The sequence below is a fragment of the Hippopotamus amphibius genome, chromosome 1 (assembly GCF_030028045.1).
Source record: "Hippopotamus amphibius kiboko isolate mHipAmp2 chromosome 1, mHipAmp2.hap2, whole genome shotgun sequence".
NCBI lineage: Eukaryota > Metazoa > Chordata > Mammalia > Artiodactyla > Hippopotamidae > Hippopotamus > Hippopotamus amphibius.
In genome coordinates, this window is record NC_080186.1 from 19,883,262 (window position 1) to 19,904,689 (window position 21,428).

Below are 21,428 nucleotides of genomic sequence, written 5' to 3' on the forward strand. Positions count from 1 at the left end.
ATCTTTTATTCTCAGTTGAAAAAATTTACATGCCAAGGATATTTAAACATCAGGGGAGGGTCTGCTGTCAGTGGCCCGGCGAGAGGCAGAAGGATATCTGAGTCCCAACGGCTATGGGTTAACAGGCCGCAGGGAAGAAGCAAGATTTATGAGGTGAGAGCCTGCCTGGGCCGCTTCTTCTGTCGGAAAGGCCTCCCTGCAGTATTTTCTGTCTCATCAACGCTGCATTTCATTTTAAATTGCAGCTGAAAGCAGATATTTTCCCTCTTGCCTATTACACCTCTTAATTTGTCTCTCCCTCTGCTGTTGTTTGTCTCTATAAAGTGTTTTGCATGAAAGACCCACACAGCACAATGTTTCTTTGCCTTGGGTTAGGTTTAATAGGAGGGGAAGGCACAGAGAGACTTGAGTCCAAGGAGGAAAGTGTGAGGGCCTTGGGGTGGAGACACATCTGTGTCCGGGAATACATGCCTGGCAGCGTGTACATGTGTGTGTGTTTTGGACCTGTTGTGTGTCAGTGGGTATGTGTGTACATGTCAACATTTGTACTAATATGTATATGTCTACATGTGCTTTGGTATAATCACTTACACCTAAATTAAGTGTATGTTTGTGTGCAGGTACACACCCACATGCAATCCCTGACTGCATCTGCATCTACACATAAACACACGCAGGCATCTGGGTACGCATGTCACATGATGTGTGTAGACTTCTACGCACACGACCAAGGTTCCTTCTCCTTCCTCGCCCTCGCACCGCGGTGGTTAGCATCTTTCCCTGCCCCACCCAGGTGCCCCGGCCTGGTTTGGGGCCGTAGGAAAAGGAAGGCAGAGCTGTGGTCTGCGGAGGGTCCAGTGGAAACACTGCCTTAGCCCGGCCCAACCGCGGCCACAGCTCCCTGGCTGGGCTCCAGCCAGCCCGGCCTCACAGCCTGCTACAGCAGCACCACTGCGGCTCCCGATGAAGCTCTGGGGACCCCTGGGCAGGCCCCCGGCTCCCTGCCAATCCTGGACCGGTACTGAGGGGTGAGTGAGGTTACCTAACGACCACCAGAGCCCTCCAGGCCAACTGGGTATCCTGCCCGCTCCAGGAGACCAACAACCCAAGCGGCGCGGGTGGGGCCAAAACGGTGGAGGGGGGGTCTCGGTCGCTCCCTGTCCAGAGAATGCTGGACACTGACCAATGGGCGACTGCGGCCCACCGGGGATCCCTCCGAGGCAGCCAATGACCTCGCTCCGCTCTCCACCCCCGCCCTCGCCAACCCCGCGCAGCTGGACCATTGGTGCTGGTGGGATGCTGGGGGAGTGTGCACGGCGCTGGCCCTTTTGAGAGAGGGGGCGTGGCTTGGAGTCCCGGCTCCTCTCCCCAGCCGGGGTTAGGCCCCCGCACTCCCTACCCCAGCCGTGAGACCATTGGCCTGGCTGCGGCGCCGCGGCGGAGGTGGACCGCGGGGCGCGCGCAGTGGGCGGGGCCCAAGGGCGGGGCCCGGCGGGAGGCGGGGCCGCGGGCGCTGTCTCGGTGAAAGCCGGAGCTGCGGCGGCGGCAGCAGCGGCGGGGGCGTCCGGGCGGTGTGTGCGCGTGTGGGGCGCAGGCTCGGCAGCGGCGGCGGCGGCTCAGCCTGCGGCGGCAGCGGCCCGTCTGGAGAGGCCGCGGCGAGAACGCCAGCTGCAGCGGGGGAGGCGCAGCCGGGACTGCGCGCTCCGCGGAGCCGGCGGGGACCGGGAACAGGTGATCCCAGCAGGAACCCGGAGCCCTACCGAGTTGGCGGGGCGGGAGCCTGCACTCCCGGGCGCAGCTGCAGCCGCCCCGCCGCGGCTGGTCGCGTACGGCGCCGGGCTCAGACCCGGGCTCGGGCATCCCTCCGCTCCCGGGGGTCCGGGAAGCCCCCTGCTCCCGCAGGCTCAGAAGTGCCTGCCCCCCCCCCCCCCCCCCCCCCGCTCCCCGGCGCCTGCTCCGCGGCGGAGCAAAGTTGTGGACGTGTCCCGCGATAGCCAAGCCCCGGCGCTCTCGCGACCCGGCCGGGCCGGCGCGCTCTCGCAGCGCCGCTGACAAGCCGGCCCCGCCGCCGCCTCGCCCCCGGAGCCGACCCCCCCCCCCCCCCACCTGGAAGCTGCTTCTGTAGCGAAAACTTTGGGCCGAGGGGCCGAGGGCGACTCGGCGCGGGGACGAGGCCTGCGTGCGCCCCTCCGCGCCGACAGCCAGGGCACCGCGGACGGCATGTGACGGCCCCGGCGGCGGCCGCAGCGCGGGAAGGCGCGGGCCCCGCGGGCTCCGGCCGCTGCGAGGAGGGTCCGCGCGGCTGCCGGAGGGAAGGCTGCGGCGCGCGGTCGACCCTTGCGGGCCCGGGCCCCGAGCCGTGCCGCCTCGCTTGCCCGGGCCCCGCCGAGGCCGCTGCTCCCCCGTCCCGGCGCGGGAGGGCTCGCTCCAAACTCCCTGAACTTCAGAAGCAGCCCCCGAAGGGCGAAACTCTCAGGGACCCCTCCCCACCACGCCGGGCGGTGCCCCTCGACGACCTCGCCTCGCCGAGGCCCCTGCTGACAAGTGCCTGGACTCCGAGGGCCTCGGGGGCCCGGCCGGAGCTGACTGTCCCCAGCCCCGCGCACGGCCACGATGCTCTTGAGGAAAGTGCCCGGCTTCGTCCCGGCCTCCCCGTGGGGGCTGCGGCTGCCGCAGAAGTTCCTCTTCCTTCTCTTCCTCTCCGGCCTCATCACCCTGTGCTTCGGGGCCCTCTTCCTGTTGCCCAACTCCTCTCGCCTCAAGCGCCTCTTCCTGGCCCCCCGGACCCAGCAGCCCGGCCCGGAGGTAGTGGCCCAAGTCGCCGGCCATCCCCTGGCGCCCGAGCAGGAGTCGCCTCCCAACCCGGCCCCCGCGGCTCCAGCCCCGGGTGAGGACGACCCCGGCAGCCAAGCCAGTCCCCGCCGCAGGAAAGGGTGGCTGCGGCGCACCCGCCCCACCGGGCCGCGGGAGGAGGCCACGGCGGCCCGGGGCAGCGGCGCCACGGCCCTCAGACCGCAGGAGGGGAGCATCCCCTCTAGCTTTGACTTCAACGCGTTCCGGAGCCGTCTCCGCCACCCGGTTCTGGGGACTAGGGCAGACAGGAGTGAGGAGCCCCAGAACCTAGTTCAAACCCAGCGGGAGAAAATCAAGGAGGTAAGGACTCTCCTCCCCCCACAGTAGAGAAGAGCTTCGTGTGCTTCCATCCATTTCCCCTGGGCCCAGTCACTCCCAGGCTCCCTGGTCTACTCTAGGCCCTCCAGGCACACTCTACAGCCTCCTCCCTCCTCCCAAACTTCCCACCTTCACTCCTGCCTGCACACTTTTCCACCACTGGGTTCAGTTTATCAACCCCACCCAGGTAGGTGGTCGCTGAACCACTGGACCAACTTTCCCCCAGCCCTAGATGCTGGTCTTTCCAGTCCAGCCCTCAGCCCAGGTGGGCCCTGCTCCCTCCCTTTGTGGAGATGCAGATAAGATTTTTGTGAAGTTGTTGGTAAGACTCATTAATGAACACCCTTTCTGTTTGAAGAAACATGTTCTTTCTACTGTGTGTCTTTAAGTTGTGACATCTCCCAAACCCCTTTAGGATCTGCTACCTGGAAATTCAGGATTTGGGGGTTATTTGATGTCCTGCAAGTATTTTGTAACCTAGTCAGCAACCTACAAGCCAGAGGATGTTGTGCATTCTTGCTAACCGGTTTCTATTGAGCTCTGGAACAATTGTACATGATTGCATGTGATACAAGGAGCAATGATCAATAAGGCGGCAGTGGTAATGTTACAGAAGCTCTGAGGTTATTGGCTTAATGAAGCAGGTCTTGGGCTTGTTCCCTGTAGGGATTGTACCAGAGGGGTTAGAAGGATCACTTTGAGTCTGAGTCTTAGTCTTCGTTCAAGAAACCAAAAGCAAACACAGCCTCACCAGGGCTTGAAGACAGTTACCAAGCCACCACTGATAACTAAATGTTTTGCTCAACCACTGTTAGAGCCGCCTGCTGTTGGAGCCGCCTGTGCGAGGTTTTTGCCCAGCACTGCAGAGGGGGTGTGCAGTGACACCCCCAGGCCACGAGGGGGCTGTGGGCAAGCAGTGGGCCAGGGTCTGCTCCCTAGAAAGGAGAGGATGCTCCCCGTCCCCGTGGACCCAGAAAAAAAGGACTGCTTCTGTCTGGACTTCTTGGTTTGCTGCAGAGCAGTCAGCAAGTGTGCCCTGATTTCCAGAGAGAGCAGACGGCAAGGGTCAGGACCTGCCCTGCCAAGACCTGCGCAGAGCCCGTGGAGAGCTTAGCTGTCCTCCTCTCCTTGTCCAGTCTATCTATCCTCTCTCCCAATGCCCACCTCTCCCTACTTATCCCTGCTGTTGTTATTCAGCCTTCTATGCTAAACCCTGTGGAGGCTATCTTAACTAGCAATCACTGGACATTTTGTGATGTCCAAATAGGAAACTACAAAGATGAGTCCTTGTTTCCTGTGTGCAAGCGCACTCTCAGTTTCCAAATTCTTGTTGAAATCCCAGAGGTTAATCGAAGCCTGGAACTTGCAGTAGCCAAGAAAGGGACATCATTGCTCCCGTGTTGGTTAAGGAGCTGTGTTGTTGGTTACTCACCTGAACCACCCCCAGCTCCCTTTCCTAAAGCTGCCTCTGAGCACATTAACCATTTTAGACCTCCTTGGAGGGCCATAACCCCCAGTGAAATTACATAGAAACTGCATGCGTGCAGTTTTTCACAGGGTATAGAGCTGCCATCAGATTTTCAAAAGGATGCCCCAAAGGATTAAGAATTAACTCCTGTCCTCTTCAAAAGGTGCTTTCTTCATTTGCTTCTAGATATGGGACCCATTTCTGAAAGCCTGCGGTTGGGAGCCATGGTGGGAAGGGTGGGCTGGCTACTGGGGAACCAGGTTTCGCCCCTCTGTACAAATGTGAGCAGAGGCTGCGGGCAGTGACTTGCTGCCGCAGCTAGGGGTGGTGGGAGGTGTGGAGACTCTGCTTTGCAGGTGGGTGTAAAGTAACACAATGGGTGGAGGCCTGTGTTGGTTGCCATATGTCTGGATCTTTCTGTCTGGCATCTCTGTACACCCCCGATAGTAGCTGGAATTGTTTATACCTGCAGTTGTTCCATGAGCCCCGTCTTACTATCTTGAAGACCTTAAGCTCCTCAGTATGGAGGGGACAGGACTATATACACTGTTATATTTTGAAGCCTATTGTCTCTTCAGGCTTCTTGACTTTGGACCACCACCCACCCCCCACCGCCCCCCACCCCCCCCAACAACTTGAAAAATATTGGGCAGAGTGTTTGTTTTAGCTGTGAATGCAAAGTTAACTTCTGGTGATGTCCTACCTGATGAGGAATGCATTTGAGTATTGCTGGAGGATGTCTTTATTTCCTTCTCATTTAAATTTTTATCTGTGCCATGCCCAGGGGTAGATCATTTTAGAAAGGTACCTGTTTTCATAAAAGGGACTGTTGCTTTCCTCTCTGGCTTGTTTATTTCCAGACATGGATTGATTAGACCCCAGGAGAAGAGGGGGAGCTAGCATCAGATAAAAGGGCTCTGTTCCTATAAGATGAGGTTTTTAAAACAAAAGTAAACAACAAGAGAGATTCAGAGAGGCTGATAAATGAGAGTGAATGAAGAATGGACGCTTGGGCTCTAGATCAATGAAGTATACTTATGAACATTCTAGTTTGAGAGATGGACATGGGCTCAAGGTCTCTGCTGATAAGGTGGGTTGAAGCTGTGTCTTCTGGGTGTACATGCATCAGGAAACGATCTGTCACTAGAACCAATGTTTTTTCCTCACTTTGCAATTTTGGAACCTTGGAGGAGGCAGTGTGGTGGAAAGGGGAACCCAGAGAACATGGATTTGAGCTTTAGCTCAACAGTTAGTTGTCTGACTTTGGACAAGCCACCTCCTCTCCTTCCTGGACCTTATTTTTCCTTCTGTAAAATGGGATGAGAGAGGGGAGAAGAGGCTAGTCACATAAACTCTTGCCTCCAGACCTGGCCCCTAAGTAAACTGCCAGTCTGGCCAAGGACTCCTTCTCAGTTGGGCTTTGCCTAGCTCTGTTTTCAGCATGTCTTAGCTCCCTGAAGTCAGGGACAATGCTGTGTTGTTGTTGGTGATGGTGATGGTGTTCACTGTTGTATCCCTAGCACCGAGTCGAGAGTAGATAGTCACACAGTTGATTAAGCATTCCCCTCACCCATATTGAACTTTAGAGATGGGGTTGGACAGTGACAGATCCTTATCTTGGGATCTGGAGAGTAAAGGGGTTGGTGAGAGTGAGAAACAGCTTCCTAGCAGCCTTCCCTTTTAGATCTGATGATAATATAGGAAATTATTGTTATAATTATTTTAAGGGACCTTGATCATAGGTGGGTTTCTATTCAAGTTCAATAGACGTTTCTCACACATGACAAGAGTTGGGAGTGAATAGCTTGTCAGGGTTACATCCCAATGAAAGATTTCAAACTATGTTGGGTCCTACTACTGATGGCTGGTTTCTGATCTGGAGAACCTCAGTTGTCCTTTCAGGGAAGGGGGCTTTTGTTAAAGGGAGCTGGGCAGAGTAGGGCCTTGAGAACATAGCACTGGAGTGGGGCTGCCCCTAGCCCATATGAAGAATGTGGATTGAATTTCATCCCATGCCCATCCCCTCTGCCCAGTGCCCTTATGCACCACTGTATGTGGCAGTCACCCTGAGTGTCCAACCCGGGTTCAAGTCCCAGCCATGCCATCAGCCCTGACCTCAGGGGAGAATTCCTGTTTATCAATGGGCCTTAGTTTTCATGGTGGAATGAAGAGACTGGCATTTAGGGGAGTCTTCTCTCTCCCTCACTCCTACCTGTTTCCTGTTTTGTTTATGGGTCTGCCCAAATACCCAGAATAGGATCTGACACTTAGTTGGAGCCCAGATACTTGAGTGAGCGGCTACAGTAAAGATCTATAAATTATAACAGTTAAGTTGCTGGTGGCGGAGGCTGGGTCTTCTTCCTGAGGGTACCTGGAATTCGAAGAGTCGTAAAGTAGCGGCCACAGCAAGGTTTGGGGGCTTGGCTCTGTGACCCAAGAAGCTTTTAGAAGTTGCAGTAGTTTTCTAAGTGCGAGCCTAACTGAAAGGCACTTGAGAGGTGGCAGCCGTGAGTAAAACCTCTCATGCCTGGATAGCAGACGTCTGGAGGATGCCCGAGCCAACCTGGAGCCCCTAAGACTTGGCAGGGCGAGCGCCAGCTCTTGCCTTCCACGCCTGCTGTGTTAAGCCTCCAGGTTATGATGTGTGACTATGTCTGAATAAGTCATCTTGGCAAATGATCTTTGCTCCCCGTTAAAGGGCTGGTTCGTTAGTCATGTGTGGTTTCTCTGTATATCTGATTTACTACCGCTAGTCCCAGGGACAGGTAGGAAAATTAAAAGGCTTTGTGTTCTTTGTAGCATGTGAATCTGAGCCTGTGAGATGTTCAGGGTAATTAATGTTAGGAACACCTCAGATTTAAATAGCTTTCCTTCGTAGAGCTCTGTTTAAGTTGAAAATCCACTGAAGAATTTTTCCTGCTTGTCCTTCAGTTTCCCCCTTGTCCTGCTCTATCATACATTTAATATAGACAGGAAGACTGGCCTGTAAGAACCGGACGGGTCCCTTGGGAGACCCTTACATCATAAGCCCAGCCACACACTCCATCCTTCTTCTTAACTGCTTCTTAGAATGGAGCATTGCAAGTAGAGCACAGCTTAGACCTTGTTCCTACCAGGTGTATGATTCAACACCCACAGATTGGGTGGATCTCTGCTTTCATTGTGAGCTGCACCATTATTTGGGGGACTTGGTGCAGGCATTCTAGGAGCAATTGCTTCTCAGGCCTCACATCCTTAACTCTGTCTTTAGTATTAGGTTTGGAAACAAATAGTACAGTGACATTTAAAAGTCAGCTGCTTATTTCATGCTGTAGTTAGCAGGGGGGTAAGAATATAGATTCCCCTGCAGTTTTCAGAATGACTGATTTACATCCAAGCTCAAGAAAGGCCTTTTCTCTAGCTTTCCCCGAAGACTGATCCATTACTCTACCAAAAATAAATACTGTGATATATATCAGGCATACTTTGCTCAAAGGGACTTACATCTTTTCTCTTATTGAAAAAAATAAATCAGGCTCGCAGATTGGAAAGACCCATACAGGGAAGCTGTTTGGTAATCTAGGTGGGCCACCGGCCTGTGGGAACTGCCTCTGGCTTGGGGAAGGTGCCTGCCTCTGCATCTGAAGTCAGGTTTGCACTAAGGGAGGTGGTGGGGGCTTCAGGAAATTCTCTCCCTGCCTTGCTTTCATTGGCCAGGTCAGGGAAGCCATTGCATGGACATAATGGACAGGATTCCGAGGATCATAATGGGCATTTATTACATTAACTTTAAAAGAGGGGCCATACTTGGAGCAGGGATGAGTGTCATGAACCAAGGTTGATTATCATTCCAGTTCTGTGCATCTGCAGTCCAAAAAGACCAGGCTCATTCAAACCACAGTCAGCTCTGGTTTTTGATTTCCCACTACCCTGGTTTTTGATTTCCCACTACCCTGGGGCCAAGGCCTTATGCGCAAGTGTTTGCATAATTTGGGGAAAACAACAGACTTTTACAGCTCTGTATCCTCATGGTAGATGATGGTAAGAAAAAAAAACCACCACAACAACTGGAGATTCTATAAGGACTTCTGAGGACTTCAAGGACCTAAGTCCCCCTCCCGTTCCCTCCTTCACCCTCACTCGGCTCTGGGGGCTAGTTAATAGCGTTGGCGGTATGGTTTTGGTTCTCTTAAATGCAGGGTGTGGCTGAGATTGCTGTGAGTCAGACCGGCTTCATGGTGTCTCCATCCCCAAAGAGAACTGAAGCCACGGAGACCACAGCTGCAGGCTGTGGCCTCAGTGTGGTGGCCCAGCTGTAGGTGTTTCTTCCCTTGAGAAGGCTGCTTTCTAAGATTTGGGTTGGGGGCTCTGCAAACTCGACAGGCAGGTGGTCAGAACAGCTCTTACTCACAAGGGGGTCTGAGTATGTCTCCTAACTCTGAATTTTCATTAATTAAAGGCTAAGACTAGGGCAGTTGTCCATCTGCTTTGGTGCAGTACCAGAGTGGTAACTTTTACAGAGGAAACTTGGGCATACTGATTAGTGTCCTTCATAGATACGCAATCATTATGCTTTTACCTGGCATGCTTCTGGGAGTCAGCTGTTCTACAGGCGAAACTTCTAGGCAAATAGCTTTCACTAAATAACAACCATTTTCAGGGGCTGAATAATGGGAGATTCTTCTGCCCTCATTGCTCTGTCATGACTTGGGGGTCACCATAAAATCCACTGTGCAATGCAGCATGTCCCCTAGGCCCTGATGAGTCATTTAGGTAAGACTGCTGGCCTCCCAACACCTGTCTTTTGTGTCCTCATCTTATTTTTTTTTTTTACAACAACCCTGTGATGCAGGTACTACCTATTTATTTAAGTATAACTTATATATAGGGAAATACACAGACATTAAATAACAGTTTGTTCAATTTTAACAACTGCAGAAAACCATGTAAACTACTCCCCTGTGAAGATACAGAACATTCCCATCACCTTAGAAGGTTCCCTCTGCTCCTTCCCAAGCAGTCCCCCATCATCCACCCCCAACCACTGTTTTGATGTGTCGCCAGAGATTAGTTTCACCTGTTCTAGAACTTCAACTAAATGGAGTAGTACAATATATGCCATTTCATGCAAGGCTTCTTTCACTGAGGCTCATGTTTTTGAAATTCATTCATGTTGTGTGTATCAGTGTTTCGTTCCTTTTAATTGTTGAGATGTATTCCATTGTATGAATATCCCACAATTTGTTTATCCATTTACATGTGGTTGGACTTTTTGGTTGTTTGGTGTGTTTGGTTATTATGAATAAAGCTGCTACGAACATTTTGGGCACAAATCTTTATGTAGGTATATTTTCACTTCTTTTGGGTCAGTATCTAAGAATATAATTGCTGGCTCATAGATTAAACGTATGTTTAACTTTATAAGACACTGGAAACACTTTTCCCAAGTAGTTAGACCATTTTATACTCCCAGCAGCAACGTGTGAGAGTTCTGCATCTCCACCAACACTTGGTATTTTCCCTTTTTTTAGGTTTAGCCGTGCTATTTGATGTGTGGTGATATTTAATTGTGCTTTTTAAAAAAACATTTATTTATTCATTCATTCATTTCAACTGCGCTGGGTCTTAGTTGTGGCATGCAGGATCTTTGTTGCAGCTTGAGGACTTCTTAGTTGCAGCATGCATGCAGGATCTAGTACCCTGACCAGGGATGGAACCCAGGCCGCCCTGCATTGGGAGCACAGAGTCTTACCCACTGGACCACCAAGGAGTTCCTTAGTTGTGTTTTTGATTTTTGTTGCCTTGCTAACTATTGATATTGAATATCTTTTCATATGTTTATCTGCCATTTATCTTCCTTGTGAGTCTGTGTTTAGGTCTTTTGCCCCCCTTTTTTAAATTAAAAAAAATTGAGGTGTTTATTTTCTTATGGAATTCTTGAAGTCCTTTGCTCATTCTGGATGTAAGCCCTTTGTCAGATGCATATACTCATACTCTGTGGTTTGTCTTTTCATTTTCTTAATAGTATCATTCAAAGAGCAGAAGTGTTTAAGTTTTGATGAAGTCCAGCGTATCAGTGTTTTCTTTTATGGTTAGTGCTTTTATGTGTACTTAAAATTCTTTGTCTACCCCAAGGTCATGAAGATAGTCCCCTTTTAATTCCAGAAGCTCGATCGTTTTAGTTTTTACATGTAGGTTCCTCATCTGCTTCAAATTAATTTTTCTGTATGGTGTGAAGTAGGGGTTGAGGTTCTTTTTTTCCATTTAAATGTCCAATTGTTTAGCGCCATTTGTCGAAAAAGCTTTCTTTTCCCCACTGAATTGCTTTGATGCCATGTTAGATTAATTTACTGTATGTATGTAGTTCTGTTTCTGGACTCTTCTATTCTATTGATTTGTCTTTATGCCAATTCATACTGTCTTATTTTTAGTGTAATTATTAATATGAGTGGGTTTAAGCCAACTATCTTTTTTTTAGCGTTCTCGTTCATTTTTTTATATCATTAATTTTTAATTTTTTAAAAAATCTTTATTGGAATACAGTTGATTTACAGTGTGTTAGTTTCAGGTGTACAGCAAAGTGAATCAGTTATACGTGTACATATATCCACTCTTTTTTTATATTCTTTTCCCATGTAGGCCATTACAGAGTATAGAGTACAGCTCCCTGTGCTGTACAGTAGGTTCTTACTAGTTACCTATTTTATGTATAGTAGTGTGTATATGTCAGCCCCAATCTCCCAATTTATCCCTCCCCCCTCCCTTATCCCCTGGTAACCATAAGTGTGTTTTCTATATCTGTGACTCTAATTCTGTTTTGTAAATAAGTGCGTTTGTACCCTTTTTTAGATTCCACATATAAGCGATATCATATATTTGTCTTTCTGTGTCTGACTTACTTCACTCAGTATGACAATCTCTAGGTCCATCCATGTTGTTGCAAATGGCATTATTTTGTTCTTTTTTGTGGCTGAGTAATAAGACAACCATATTGCTATTTGTTTCCTGGGATTTTTTTTTTTTAAGTTTTTTTAATTGAAGTATAGTTGATTTACAATGTTGTGTTAGTTTCAGGTGTACAGCAAAGTGATTCATATGTATATATTCTTTTTCAGCTTCTTTTCCATTATAGGTTATTATAAGATATTGAATATAGTTCCCTGTGCTATACAGTAGGACCTTGTTGTCAGTTCCTACTATCTTGATGCTGGGGCTTTATAGTAAGTCTCAAAAACAGATAGCATGATTTCTCCATCTTTGAACTTCTTTTCCAAAATGGCTTTAGTTATTAAAAGTCCTTTGCATTTCTGCCTACATCTGAGAACAAGCCTGTCAGTTTCTATGAAAAATCCTGCTGAAGTTTTTATTGGATTTGCCTTGAATCTATATATCAGATTCCTCTGAACATTTCTTTTAGTGTAGGTCTACTGGTGACAAATCCTTGCAGCTTTTGTTTTCTGAAAATGTCTCTATTTTGGCCTCCTTTTAAAAGGATATTTTTGCTGCATATAGAATTTTAAGTTAATTCCCCGCCCCCCCCTTCTTTACATGAAAGACCCATTGTCTTGTAATTTGCATTGTTTCTCATGAGAGATTATATTCCCTTACATGTAATATCTTTCCCTTCCCTTTGAATGCTATTAAGCTTTTCTCTTTAAGTCATTTGACCATGCTGTGCCTAAATGTGGATGTGATTGTTTACCCTTCTTGGGGCTTGTTGAGCTTCTTGTGTCTATAGGTTGATATTTTTATCAAGTTTGGAAAAATTTTAGCCCATATTTCTTCAATGTTTTTCCAATCCCAATCTATCTCCCTTTCTTTTAGAACTCAACTTACGCATGAGTTAAATTGCTTGATATTTTCCTAGAAGTCACTGAGTCTATGGTCATTTTCTTTTCAGTCTTTATCTCTGTGCTTTGGTGTAGATAATTTATATTAACCCATCTTCAATTTCACTGACCTTTTCTTCTGTAGTGTCTAATCTGTTGTTAAGCCCACCCAGTGAATTTTTAATTTTTAGGTATTTTTTTCCTTCTAGAATTTCCACCTGGACCGTTTTCATTGTTTTGGGCTCTCCAGTGTTTCACATCTGTTCACACATTGTTTCCAGATTTTCTTTTAAATCCTAAGGCATATTTATAATACCTTTTCATAAAGTCCCTTTTTGCCAACATCTTTGTCATCCTTGGGTCTGTCCCTGTTGACTGTTTTATCTTGTGGTTCTGGGTCATTTTTCTACATCTTCATGTAACTAGGCATTTGTAACAAGGTTATGCCAAACATTGTGAACGCTACTTTCTTGAGATTCTAGATTCATCTGCTTTTAAGCAGTTTTTCTCCCCTCTTTCTCTTAGGTTGTCAGCTATTACTTCTTTGGCTGTCAGGATACTTGCCTCTGGCTGCTTTATTCTCTACTCTTCCTATTTTGCTATTTTCTAACCTGCAGATGGCTAGGAAACCATTCAGTCTAGCTTGTTAGCATTATGTATAAAGTACAAATAAGTCTCTAAAGATTTCTGAATCAAGTGCACAAACTTTAATGCATATATTTTGTTATAGTTTATTTTTTTAAGAACTTTTATTGAGATGTAATTGACATACAATAAACTGCATATATTAAAGTGTACAATTTGATTTTTTTTCTTATTAGTAATGTATATATGGCAATCCCAATCTCCCAATACATCCCACCCCAACCGCCCCACCCCCCCACTGCTGGTTTCCCCCTTGGTGTCCATATATTCTCTACATCTGTGCCTCTATTTCTGCCTTGCAAACTGGTTGGTCTGTACCGTTTTTCTAGATCCCGCATATATGCGTTAATATACAATATTTGTTTTTCTCTTTCTGACTCACTTCACTCTGTATGACAGTCTCTAGGTCCATCCATGTCTCTACAAATGTCCCAATTTTGTTCCTTTTACTTGATATAGTTTAGATATTTAAAGATTCCTTTTTATTTTTGGCAATTGGTATTGGATGCATGAACTATAATTTTGTGTTGAAGTTATATCCTGAATAGATACAGTAGTTCTCAAAAGGGTATCTAATTTCTGGTTGGTGTTATCTTAAATTATTTGTGCCTTATTTGCTCATCTGATTTTAGGTGTTAGAAGAAATACTTGTTGATCTCTGTGATGTTCCAGCAGTCTGCATTAGTGTGGCTTTCTTCTCAGGATATTTTTTTTTCCACATCTTTTTTCTTTTTTTAAGAACTTTTATTGAGATACAGTTAACAGACAATAAACTGCATATATTTAGAGTGTACAATTTGGTATTTTTTTTTCTTATTAGTAATGTATATATGGCAATCCCAGTCTCCCAATTCATTCCCCCCCAACCCTCCCCACTTTCTCCACTTGGTGTCCACTTGGTGTTTGTTCTCTACATCTGTGTCTTGATTTCTGCCTTAGGATTTTTTAATCTGTCAAATATTTTCTCTGGTCTCCCTACCTAAGTCTAATGATAACTTTTTAAAACTTGGTTCATAAATCCCCATATATAAACAAAACAAAACAAAACAAAACTATTTGTATAGGCGAAATTGCTAATTACTGGTCGGAAGGAAGCTAAACATATATGGCTGAAGGACTTCCAATAAATATTCTGTGGGATCTGATCTCTTATCTCCCCTCATTCAGGAAAGTTCAGTATGAATTAAATGTAGTATCTTATTGCAAAGGCTACCTTTAATTTTATTTGTCTCATTTGAGGTGGGTGGGCGTGTTGAATTAAAGTTACAAGTCTCTTATTTAAGATCTCTCTCCCCCATTTTCATTCCTGGAATGAGCTTTTCAGAGGTTAAACCTAAACTTTGCCAAATAAATGCTGATCTCCTGGGAAGACATTTTGGCACCTTTTTTGTTTTTCTGTACTTGTGTTCTTGACCTAAATCAGCAAACCTTCCTCATTTCCAGCTCTCCCAGAAGCCGTTCTCCATGTCTGTCACATACCTTACAGAGCTCTGGAGTAATCTTGGTTTTTAATTATAAGAATCAGTGGGAAAAGAAGACTTAGGTTTCTTGCTTTCAGAACTGGGCCTTTTAGAGAATAACCTATAAATATAATCAACTTTGCAACTTTAGAGTATAAGGAAACCTTTATAGAGAAAGGTTCATGTTCTGACAGAAAAATAGCAGCTCAGTCTAGAGACTTCTCTAGCAGTTTCAGATGCAGGCCTTTAGGGTGTATAATCATGTAAAGGGCAGAGACTCCACCCCGATGCAGTCTCAGAGGTGGTTTTGAGTAATAGCCCCCCTGTAATCATGGTGGGAGCTCTGTGTCTGATTATTGATCCTTGAGTAACTAAGAATGGTACCAGAGTGGCGTCAGTCCAGATGGGGCTGAGGCAGACAAACAACATTAGACATTTCCTGTGATCAGGCACTGGATTTGATTAGAACATAGTAAGATTCTCTGTGCTCTGAGTAAAGTGCTCTTAAACCTGGCACCAGTGGGAGGAGAATTCTAGTTTGTCAGCCCTGGAATTTGAAGTTTTCTTGCATGTTAGAAAAGACGTTTCTGACTCTCTGGCCCCTGTACCATCCATTGTCTTTTAAATTCTCCCAGGGAGAATTTCCAGGGGGCCTGCTTTGGAGGGGAGTGGGAGCTGGACTGGAATATACCTACCGCCTCATGGATAGATCAGATCATAGATTCTTTGTGTGTGTGGTATTCTTAGTAGAGCCCTGGCATCCCGTGAAGAGTTTAGCTGATCTCCACAGCAGCCTCGTGGCGTACATGGCATGGACGGCAATCCCATTTTCTAGCTCAGAGGATGAACAGCCTGCAGCGGCAGTGACCAGCTCCAGGCCCTGCCGGTTTTCATGGCGATGCACTGACTCAGCCCTCCTCTTCTGACTCTTCAGGTGACGTTCTTTCTGTTACGTTATCTGAAGAATCAAGGGGGATAAATTAGAGGAAGAATTTTCACTTTGGGAGGAAATAAAGTAGAAATTGCCATAGTCTTAGTAGACATTCAAACGAACTGGCCTCATGAATCTTTAGAACAGTCTGGAATCACCCGAGGGGTCTTAGTAAATACTGATGCCCAGGTTCCTACCCCAGAGGTTCAGATTTAATTGGTCTGGAGTACAGCCTGGGCACTGGGATTTTCAAACACTTCCCAGACGATTCTAATGTACAGCTGTGCTTTAGAATTTGCCTATGGTAGTTTTGTCTTCATCTAAACTATATCTCTTTTCTAGCTATATTTCCCTTTTACCTACTTATGGAAGAGGTTGGAAATATTCTATATTTATTAAGACATAGACCAGGATCAGGTAAAAAAAAAATGCGATAGAGAAAAGACTCATTGAAGCATAGTTTTCTAGTGTTAAGAGCATATACTGTCATAAATTTATTAAAATTTTAAGAAAAATCTTGGAAACACTATCTGTTGAGCCTCAGTTATGCACTGAAGGCTGTGTGAACTAAAGGAAAGGTAGGGGTGAATCTTTGGCTTTAAGGAGTTTTATAGTGTAATAGTGTCGTGCGTCAGAGTCACGTCCCACTACGTACAGGCTCATAGAGGAAGGGAAACATTGGTTAGCTTGCATAAATATTTGCCTGTCCCACCTAAATCTTTTTTGGGGGGAAGCAGGCAGAACATAAACATCTGGAATGAAAGTATTTGCTTGTCCTGAAGTTGATTTCCCAAAAGGCCATCCCCCTCCCTCCTGTGGCTGCCTCTGCCCCTTTGCAGTTAACAGAGCAGCCTTTCACATTGCTGCTTAGGCCCTAAAATCGAGTAACAGATGCTCAGGAAAAAGATACTGAAGAAGTGAAAGAGCTGGACCTAGTCCCAGGTGTTCAGACTCAAGGCAGCAGTGCTGCAATTTCATATCATCACTGCCTTGCCAGGTGCTGGATGTGACTGAACCTGAGAATTGCTGTCCTGGGTAAATCACATCAAATCTACCCAGGCCACCTCCACGTGGAAGCTGCAGGAGGTGAGAATACGCCATAGATGAGCACGAACGTCCTTCCCACAGCTTAGTGACGGTCCCCCCGAGAGCTCTGTTTCCATGCAAGAAACCTTTGAATTCTCAACCTGTGCCAAGTTGCAATCTTTCGTCAATCTGCCCCTACTATTTCTAGCAAATTCTTTGGCTGACATGGCATATAGAACAAGTCCTATTAATGCCAAACTTATTTCATTCCAGCTTCAAGCAGTGGACATTTAGCGTAGGAGCGTTAATGGAGAGTCAGACTTCAGAGAAGAAATTCCCTTTTGCTGTTAAATCTTATATTAAACCGTGCTTACTCAGAGGCCTCTGGCTGCGGGAAGCAGTGACGAGGGTGGAACTTGGCAGATGGCTGTAGCTGTGGCTTCCTGGAGGCCTGTGCGGGGAGACGATTGTTTGTATATTGGTTTTCATTTATGTATTGGTCTTATTTTCATCTTCCTGAGATGCCCAGATGCTATGGTGATAGATTGGTTGGAAACGACTCATTTGTCAGGGTTCCGTGGGGGATGTAGGTTTCCTTCTTGTGTGCAGTGGAGTCTGAAATGTTTCATTAGCTGCTGAAGCATTTCTGCATGGGCCCTTCTCTGCCAGCCCTCCCAGGTGGTTGCCATTCCTTAGTTTGGAGAGGGTCTGGGGCTTTTCTGGGCCTGACCTCTTCTCCCTTCATTTTCTCTTGATGCAATCCTCAGTCTTCCCTCCTTTTAGCTGCTGTTTTCTCCCCCTGTCGTTTTTTGTTCTAGAAACCACCTTCATGTGACTGCTGGAATTTGCAGAGCTGATTCGTGTTGGAAATCTAGTTGTCAAACAGGTCCAAACCAGACCTTATGAAATAATGTAGTTGAGCTGATACACAGTGAGAGGAATATTAACTACCTGCTGCTCATCTGTTTTATTCCAGCTCAACTTTTCCGGAGAACTTACCTTGTTCTTACCTCCTGCCAGGCAATGCCCTAGATGCTGAGGATGCAAAGATGAGGCTTCTGGCCTCGAGTACCGCATCCAGGCAGGGTGCGACAAATGTGTGTGTGTACACAATGGTAACACCATGGAGGTGCCCAAATCAAGGGGTGAACAAAGGACGGGGAATCACATCAACTTGATGTGAGCTTGGGGGAGAGGTCAGCGTTTCAGGCAAATGTGGAGAATACCAGCGTAGTGGGCTTGTCGGATAGCAGGATGCTCCATGTACTGGATCTCGGGGGGTGTTGCAGGTGTGGATGTGAGGGGTGACGTTTGGAATGGCCAAGGTTTCTACCTGGGGTAGATGGGGACATCAGGAAGTGGGGACAGTGAGAAATCCTGGAGGGTGGGAGATGACACAATAAAAATGATATGCCTGTGGAATCTAGGTGGTTGGAAATATGGCTTTAGGACTAGTTGGGCTGATGGCACAGGAGATGGGGATTTTGAAGGATGGAGTGCTGGGGGCTGAAGACTTGAGCGCAAAGCCATTCGAGGAAAACCTGGACTGAGAGGCACAGGGGTCAGAGCCTTCAGGGGCGTAAGTGTTTCAGAGAAGGAACAGAGGTTTGGGGAGCAGATAGAGGCAGGTGGCTGAGGGACTAGGAGAGCCATGTCCCGCCTTTTTCCTTTCACCGATGGTTCTGCCACCCCTGGCTGCCCACTGAGCCCTGCGCATAGCTCTCGGGCTGACGTGGGCTTGCAGCCGGTACCCTCTCCTGAGAGGCCTGCCTTTAGTTTCCTCTCTCCCTCAATCACATCCCAGCTTCAGATCACTGTTTTCACTGGCCACAGACTCCTCGGCTTTCCTCCCTTGCCGGCATCAAGAATCAGAGCGTCTGTTTCTCCCCTTTATTTTCTGATTGTGTATCAGAACCTCTGCGAAAAAGAGCTGGTGCTCCAAGCTGTCTGCTCTTTGATTTCCAACTGAGAGCCCAAGAGCCAACCTGAGGACCGTGTGTGTCTCTTTCCGGGCCTGATGCTGAGTGAGCTCAGCCGTGTAGCAGAACACGGGGAACCCTTCCTCCACCTCCTTTCTGGAAATAGGGTGTATGCCTCCTCCGGCCTGACTACACACGAAAGATTCGCAGGCCAGCCCCTTCCTCAGTGAAGGAGGAGGCCATGTGTAGGGGGTGAAGATGTTTTTTAATCTTCACTGCTGTGGAGGAAAGGAAGACGTTGTGGAGTGGCGACGATGCATTGTATCTTTTCCCTGTGACCACAAGCTGTGACCGGATAGATTCTACCACGTTCTTCTCAGCGTATGGCCAGCGTCTGTGCTCCAGTGGGAGTGTTCTTTTGAAACCAAGCCCCTGACAACCGAAGGGAGGGTCATTTGGCAAAGTCCTTGCTGAAACTGCCATCTAAGGCACGTCTAAGTGGCATTCTCCCCCTGGCCACCCTTCCAGATTTTCTCCTGTTACCTGAGCTCCACCAGTGCCGCAGAAGCTGCCCGGTTTCCCGGCTCCAGCCTGGGATTGAAAACAGGCTGGTCTGTACATCTAGAAGAAATCTTGGAGGCTCTGGTGCCAAAGCAGTCCCTGTCTGGTTGCAGCCTGGTAGTTCTGGCTTTTTCCGTCTTGCCCAAATCATTCTGACTTTTCCTGTAGTGGTGTGAGCATCTCACAGCCTGAGTGTTTAGGTCTGCTCATCCCCCTGGGGTAACAGGTGCGACGCGGCCGGCCGGTGCTGGTCCGTGCTGGTTTATCACCATCATCACCGGACTGAAAAGTACGTGGTATCTTTCTCCGCCGTGGTCACCGTTTCACTGTTTCACTGTTTCAACCGCAGCGTGTGTTGGGTTCTTCAACCTCCTCAGAGAGGCCCCGAAAGCTGGCATGAGTTCCTGTGCCTTCGTCCGTGCCTGTCCTCATAGAGTATTTATGTTGGCAGGGGCACTTGTGGCAGCCCCCCCGCTAACTTGAAAAGTGTCCAACTCCCTGACCCCGTGTGCACTTCCACTGCTGCCCCCTGGGGGGCCTAAGCCAGCACCCCCCCTCCAGTCCTGGAGCTCCGGAGACCCCCAGAAGTCTCGCATTAGCAAGGCTGCAGAGGCCGCTGAGGGCGCCAAGGCACTGCATTTCCTGCTCTGTGAGGTGGTGACTTTTTTTTTAATTGCAGGTAAAATACACATAATATTTATCATTTTAACCATTTTAAAGTGTACAATTCTAAAGCATTAAGTACCGTCACAGTGTTGTGTGATCATCACCACTGTCTCATTCCAGAACTTCTTCATCCCTCCAAATGGAAGCCCTGAACCCACTTAGCAGCCACTCCCCACCCGCCACCCCCACCTCAGCCCCTGGCAGCACCCGTCTGCTTTCTGTCTCTATGCATTTTTCTATTCTGGATCTTTTACATAAATGGAATCATACAATATGTGGCCTTTATGATGTTTTCAAGGTTCTGCTATGTTGCAGCATGTCCCAATTTTATTTCTTATGTCTGAATAATATTCCGTTGTGTGGATATACCTCATTTTGTTTACCCATTCACCTGCTGATGGACATTTGGGATACTTCTACCTTCCGGCTGTAATGAATAGTGAGGCTGTGAACATTCATGGACTCATTTTTGGGTGGACATATGTCTTTAGTCCTTTTAAGAGTGAGATTGCTGGGTATATGGTAATTCTTTGTTTAACTTATTGAGAAATTGCCAGTTTTCCATAGCAGAAAACTGTGGAAATGTTTATGTTCTCATCAGCAGTGTGCGGGGAGGTGGGGACTTTGGGAGCCGAGTGTGCCAACCCCTCTAGCATAAACCAAAGTAGTTATCCGGGGTGAGCCTCCGTGCAGGGGGCCTGGGACCAGGGGCATCAAGAGTGAGCAGGAAGGGGCCGCAGGGCCTGGGGAACTCCGACAGAGTTCACAAGTGCAGCTGGGCAGGCCAGGGCCTTGCCCTCGGGGGTGGTTGAGCCTCTCCAGTTTGGTGGGCATGTGCGATGGGAAGCGTACGGGGCCGTGGAAGGGACACGTTGTGGGCTCAGGAGCGCTGATCCAGGTGGTGTCTGTGGGTGGAACGTGTTAGACCCTGAGCCTGGGATGGTGGCAGAGTGTGGCCTCAGCCCAGGGAGGACAGGTTACAAATAGAACAAGGAGGCAGGCCCAAGCCCAGCTCGTGGATTAGGCTGAGGTGGGGAGGTGGGGGTGGCAGGAAAGGAGTGCTGTGCTGAGGGAGGGGGCATTTCACTGGGCTCCAGTGTGGAGGTGCCATCACTTACCCTGAAGCAATGCTGCTCTCCTAAGGCAGAGGCATCTGGGATTAGGTTCTGAATCCAGCATATGAGGTGAATCCCATATAGGCAAAACTATTCCTGAAAACTTCTCATTGCCAGGACTCAGGCCCTTGGAAACTCAAAAGCCAAAATTTAGCTTTTGTTTGCTTTCCAGTGGTGGCTTCTCTTTCCTTGAAGCGCTGGAGGCCAAGGTCTAGTTTGAGTGGGGAAAGAGTAATGCGGAGAATAAAGAGATTGGGGGAGGGGGTGGCAGGTAGGTAGAATTGAATATTTGAGGCCTTCTGGCTGCTGTACTGACTGGCTTAGGACCTAGGGTAGGTGTGGGGCCAGGGAGGACCAGAAAGGCCAACATCAGAGCCTCTGGAGCTGAACAGGTGCTTCAGGGCTATACTCTCATCCTTGCTGTACCAGCTCCTGGAGAGACCTGGAGTCAGGCCACCATAAACCCACAGCTGCCGCAATGTGCACAAACAGAGCTGGGGTGGCCCCTTCACCATACCCACGCTCTGGGAGCCTCGCCTGCATCTGGCAGAGGTCCCCTTAGGGGTACACGGGTCAAGCCAGTGCCACCTTATAAACAGTGTTACAGGTGATCAGCATCACAGTTTAATAGTGGTGCTTCTACATCCACTGCCTTCTT

The 21,428-nt window shown here is 48.1% G+C and overlaps 1 protein-coding gene across 2 annotated transcripts in view; it reads left to right on the plus strand.

The window, feature by feature from the left end:
- The first annotated feature begins 2,405 nt into the window (after positions 1-2,405).
- Positions 2,406-21,428, plus strand: part of MAN1C1 (mannosidase alpha class 1C member 1) — a 130,281-nt gene continuing 111,258 nt past the window's right edge. Inside the window, exon 1 of one of the 2 annotated variants that reach the window (XM_057744642.1) lies at positions 2,406-3,153. In XM_057744642.1, the coding sequence (XP_057600625.1) occupies positions 2,614-3,153 (540 nt within the window). In that variant the 5' untranslated portion in view covers positions 2,406-2,613. The remainder of the gene's footprint in view (positions 3,154-21,428) is intronic. The other variant, XM_057744660.1, reaches the window with a different exon arrangement.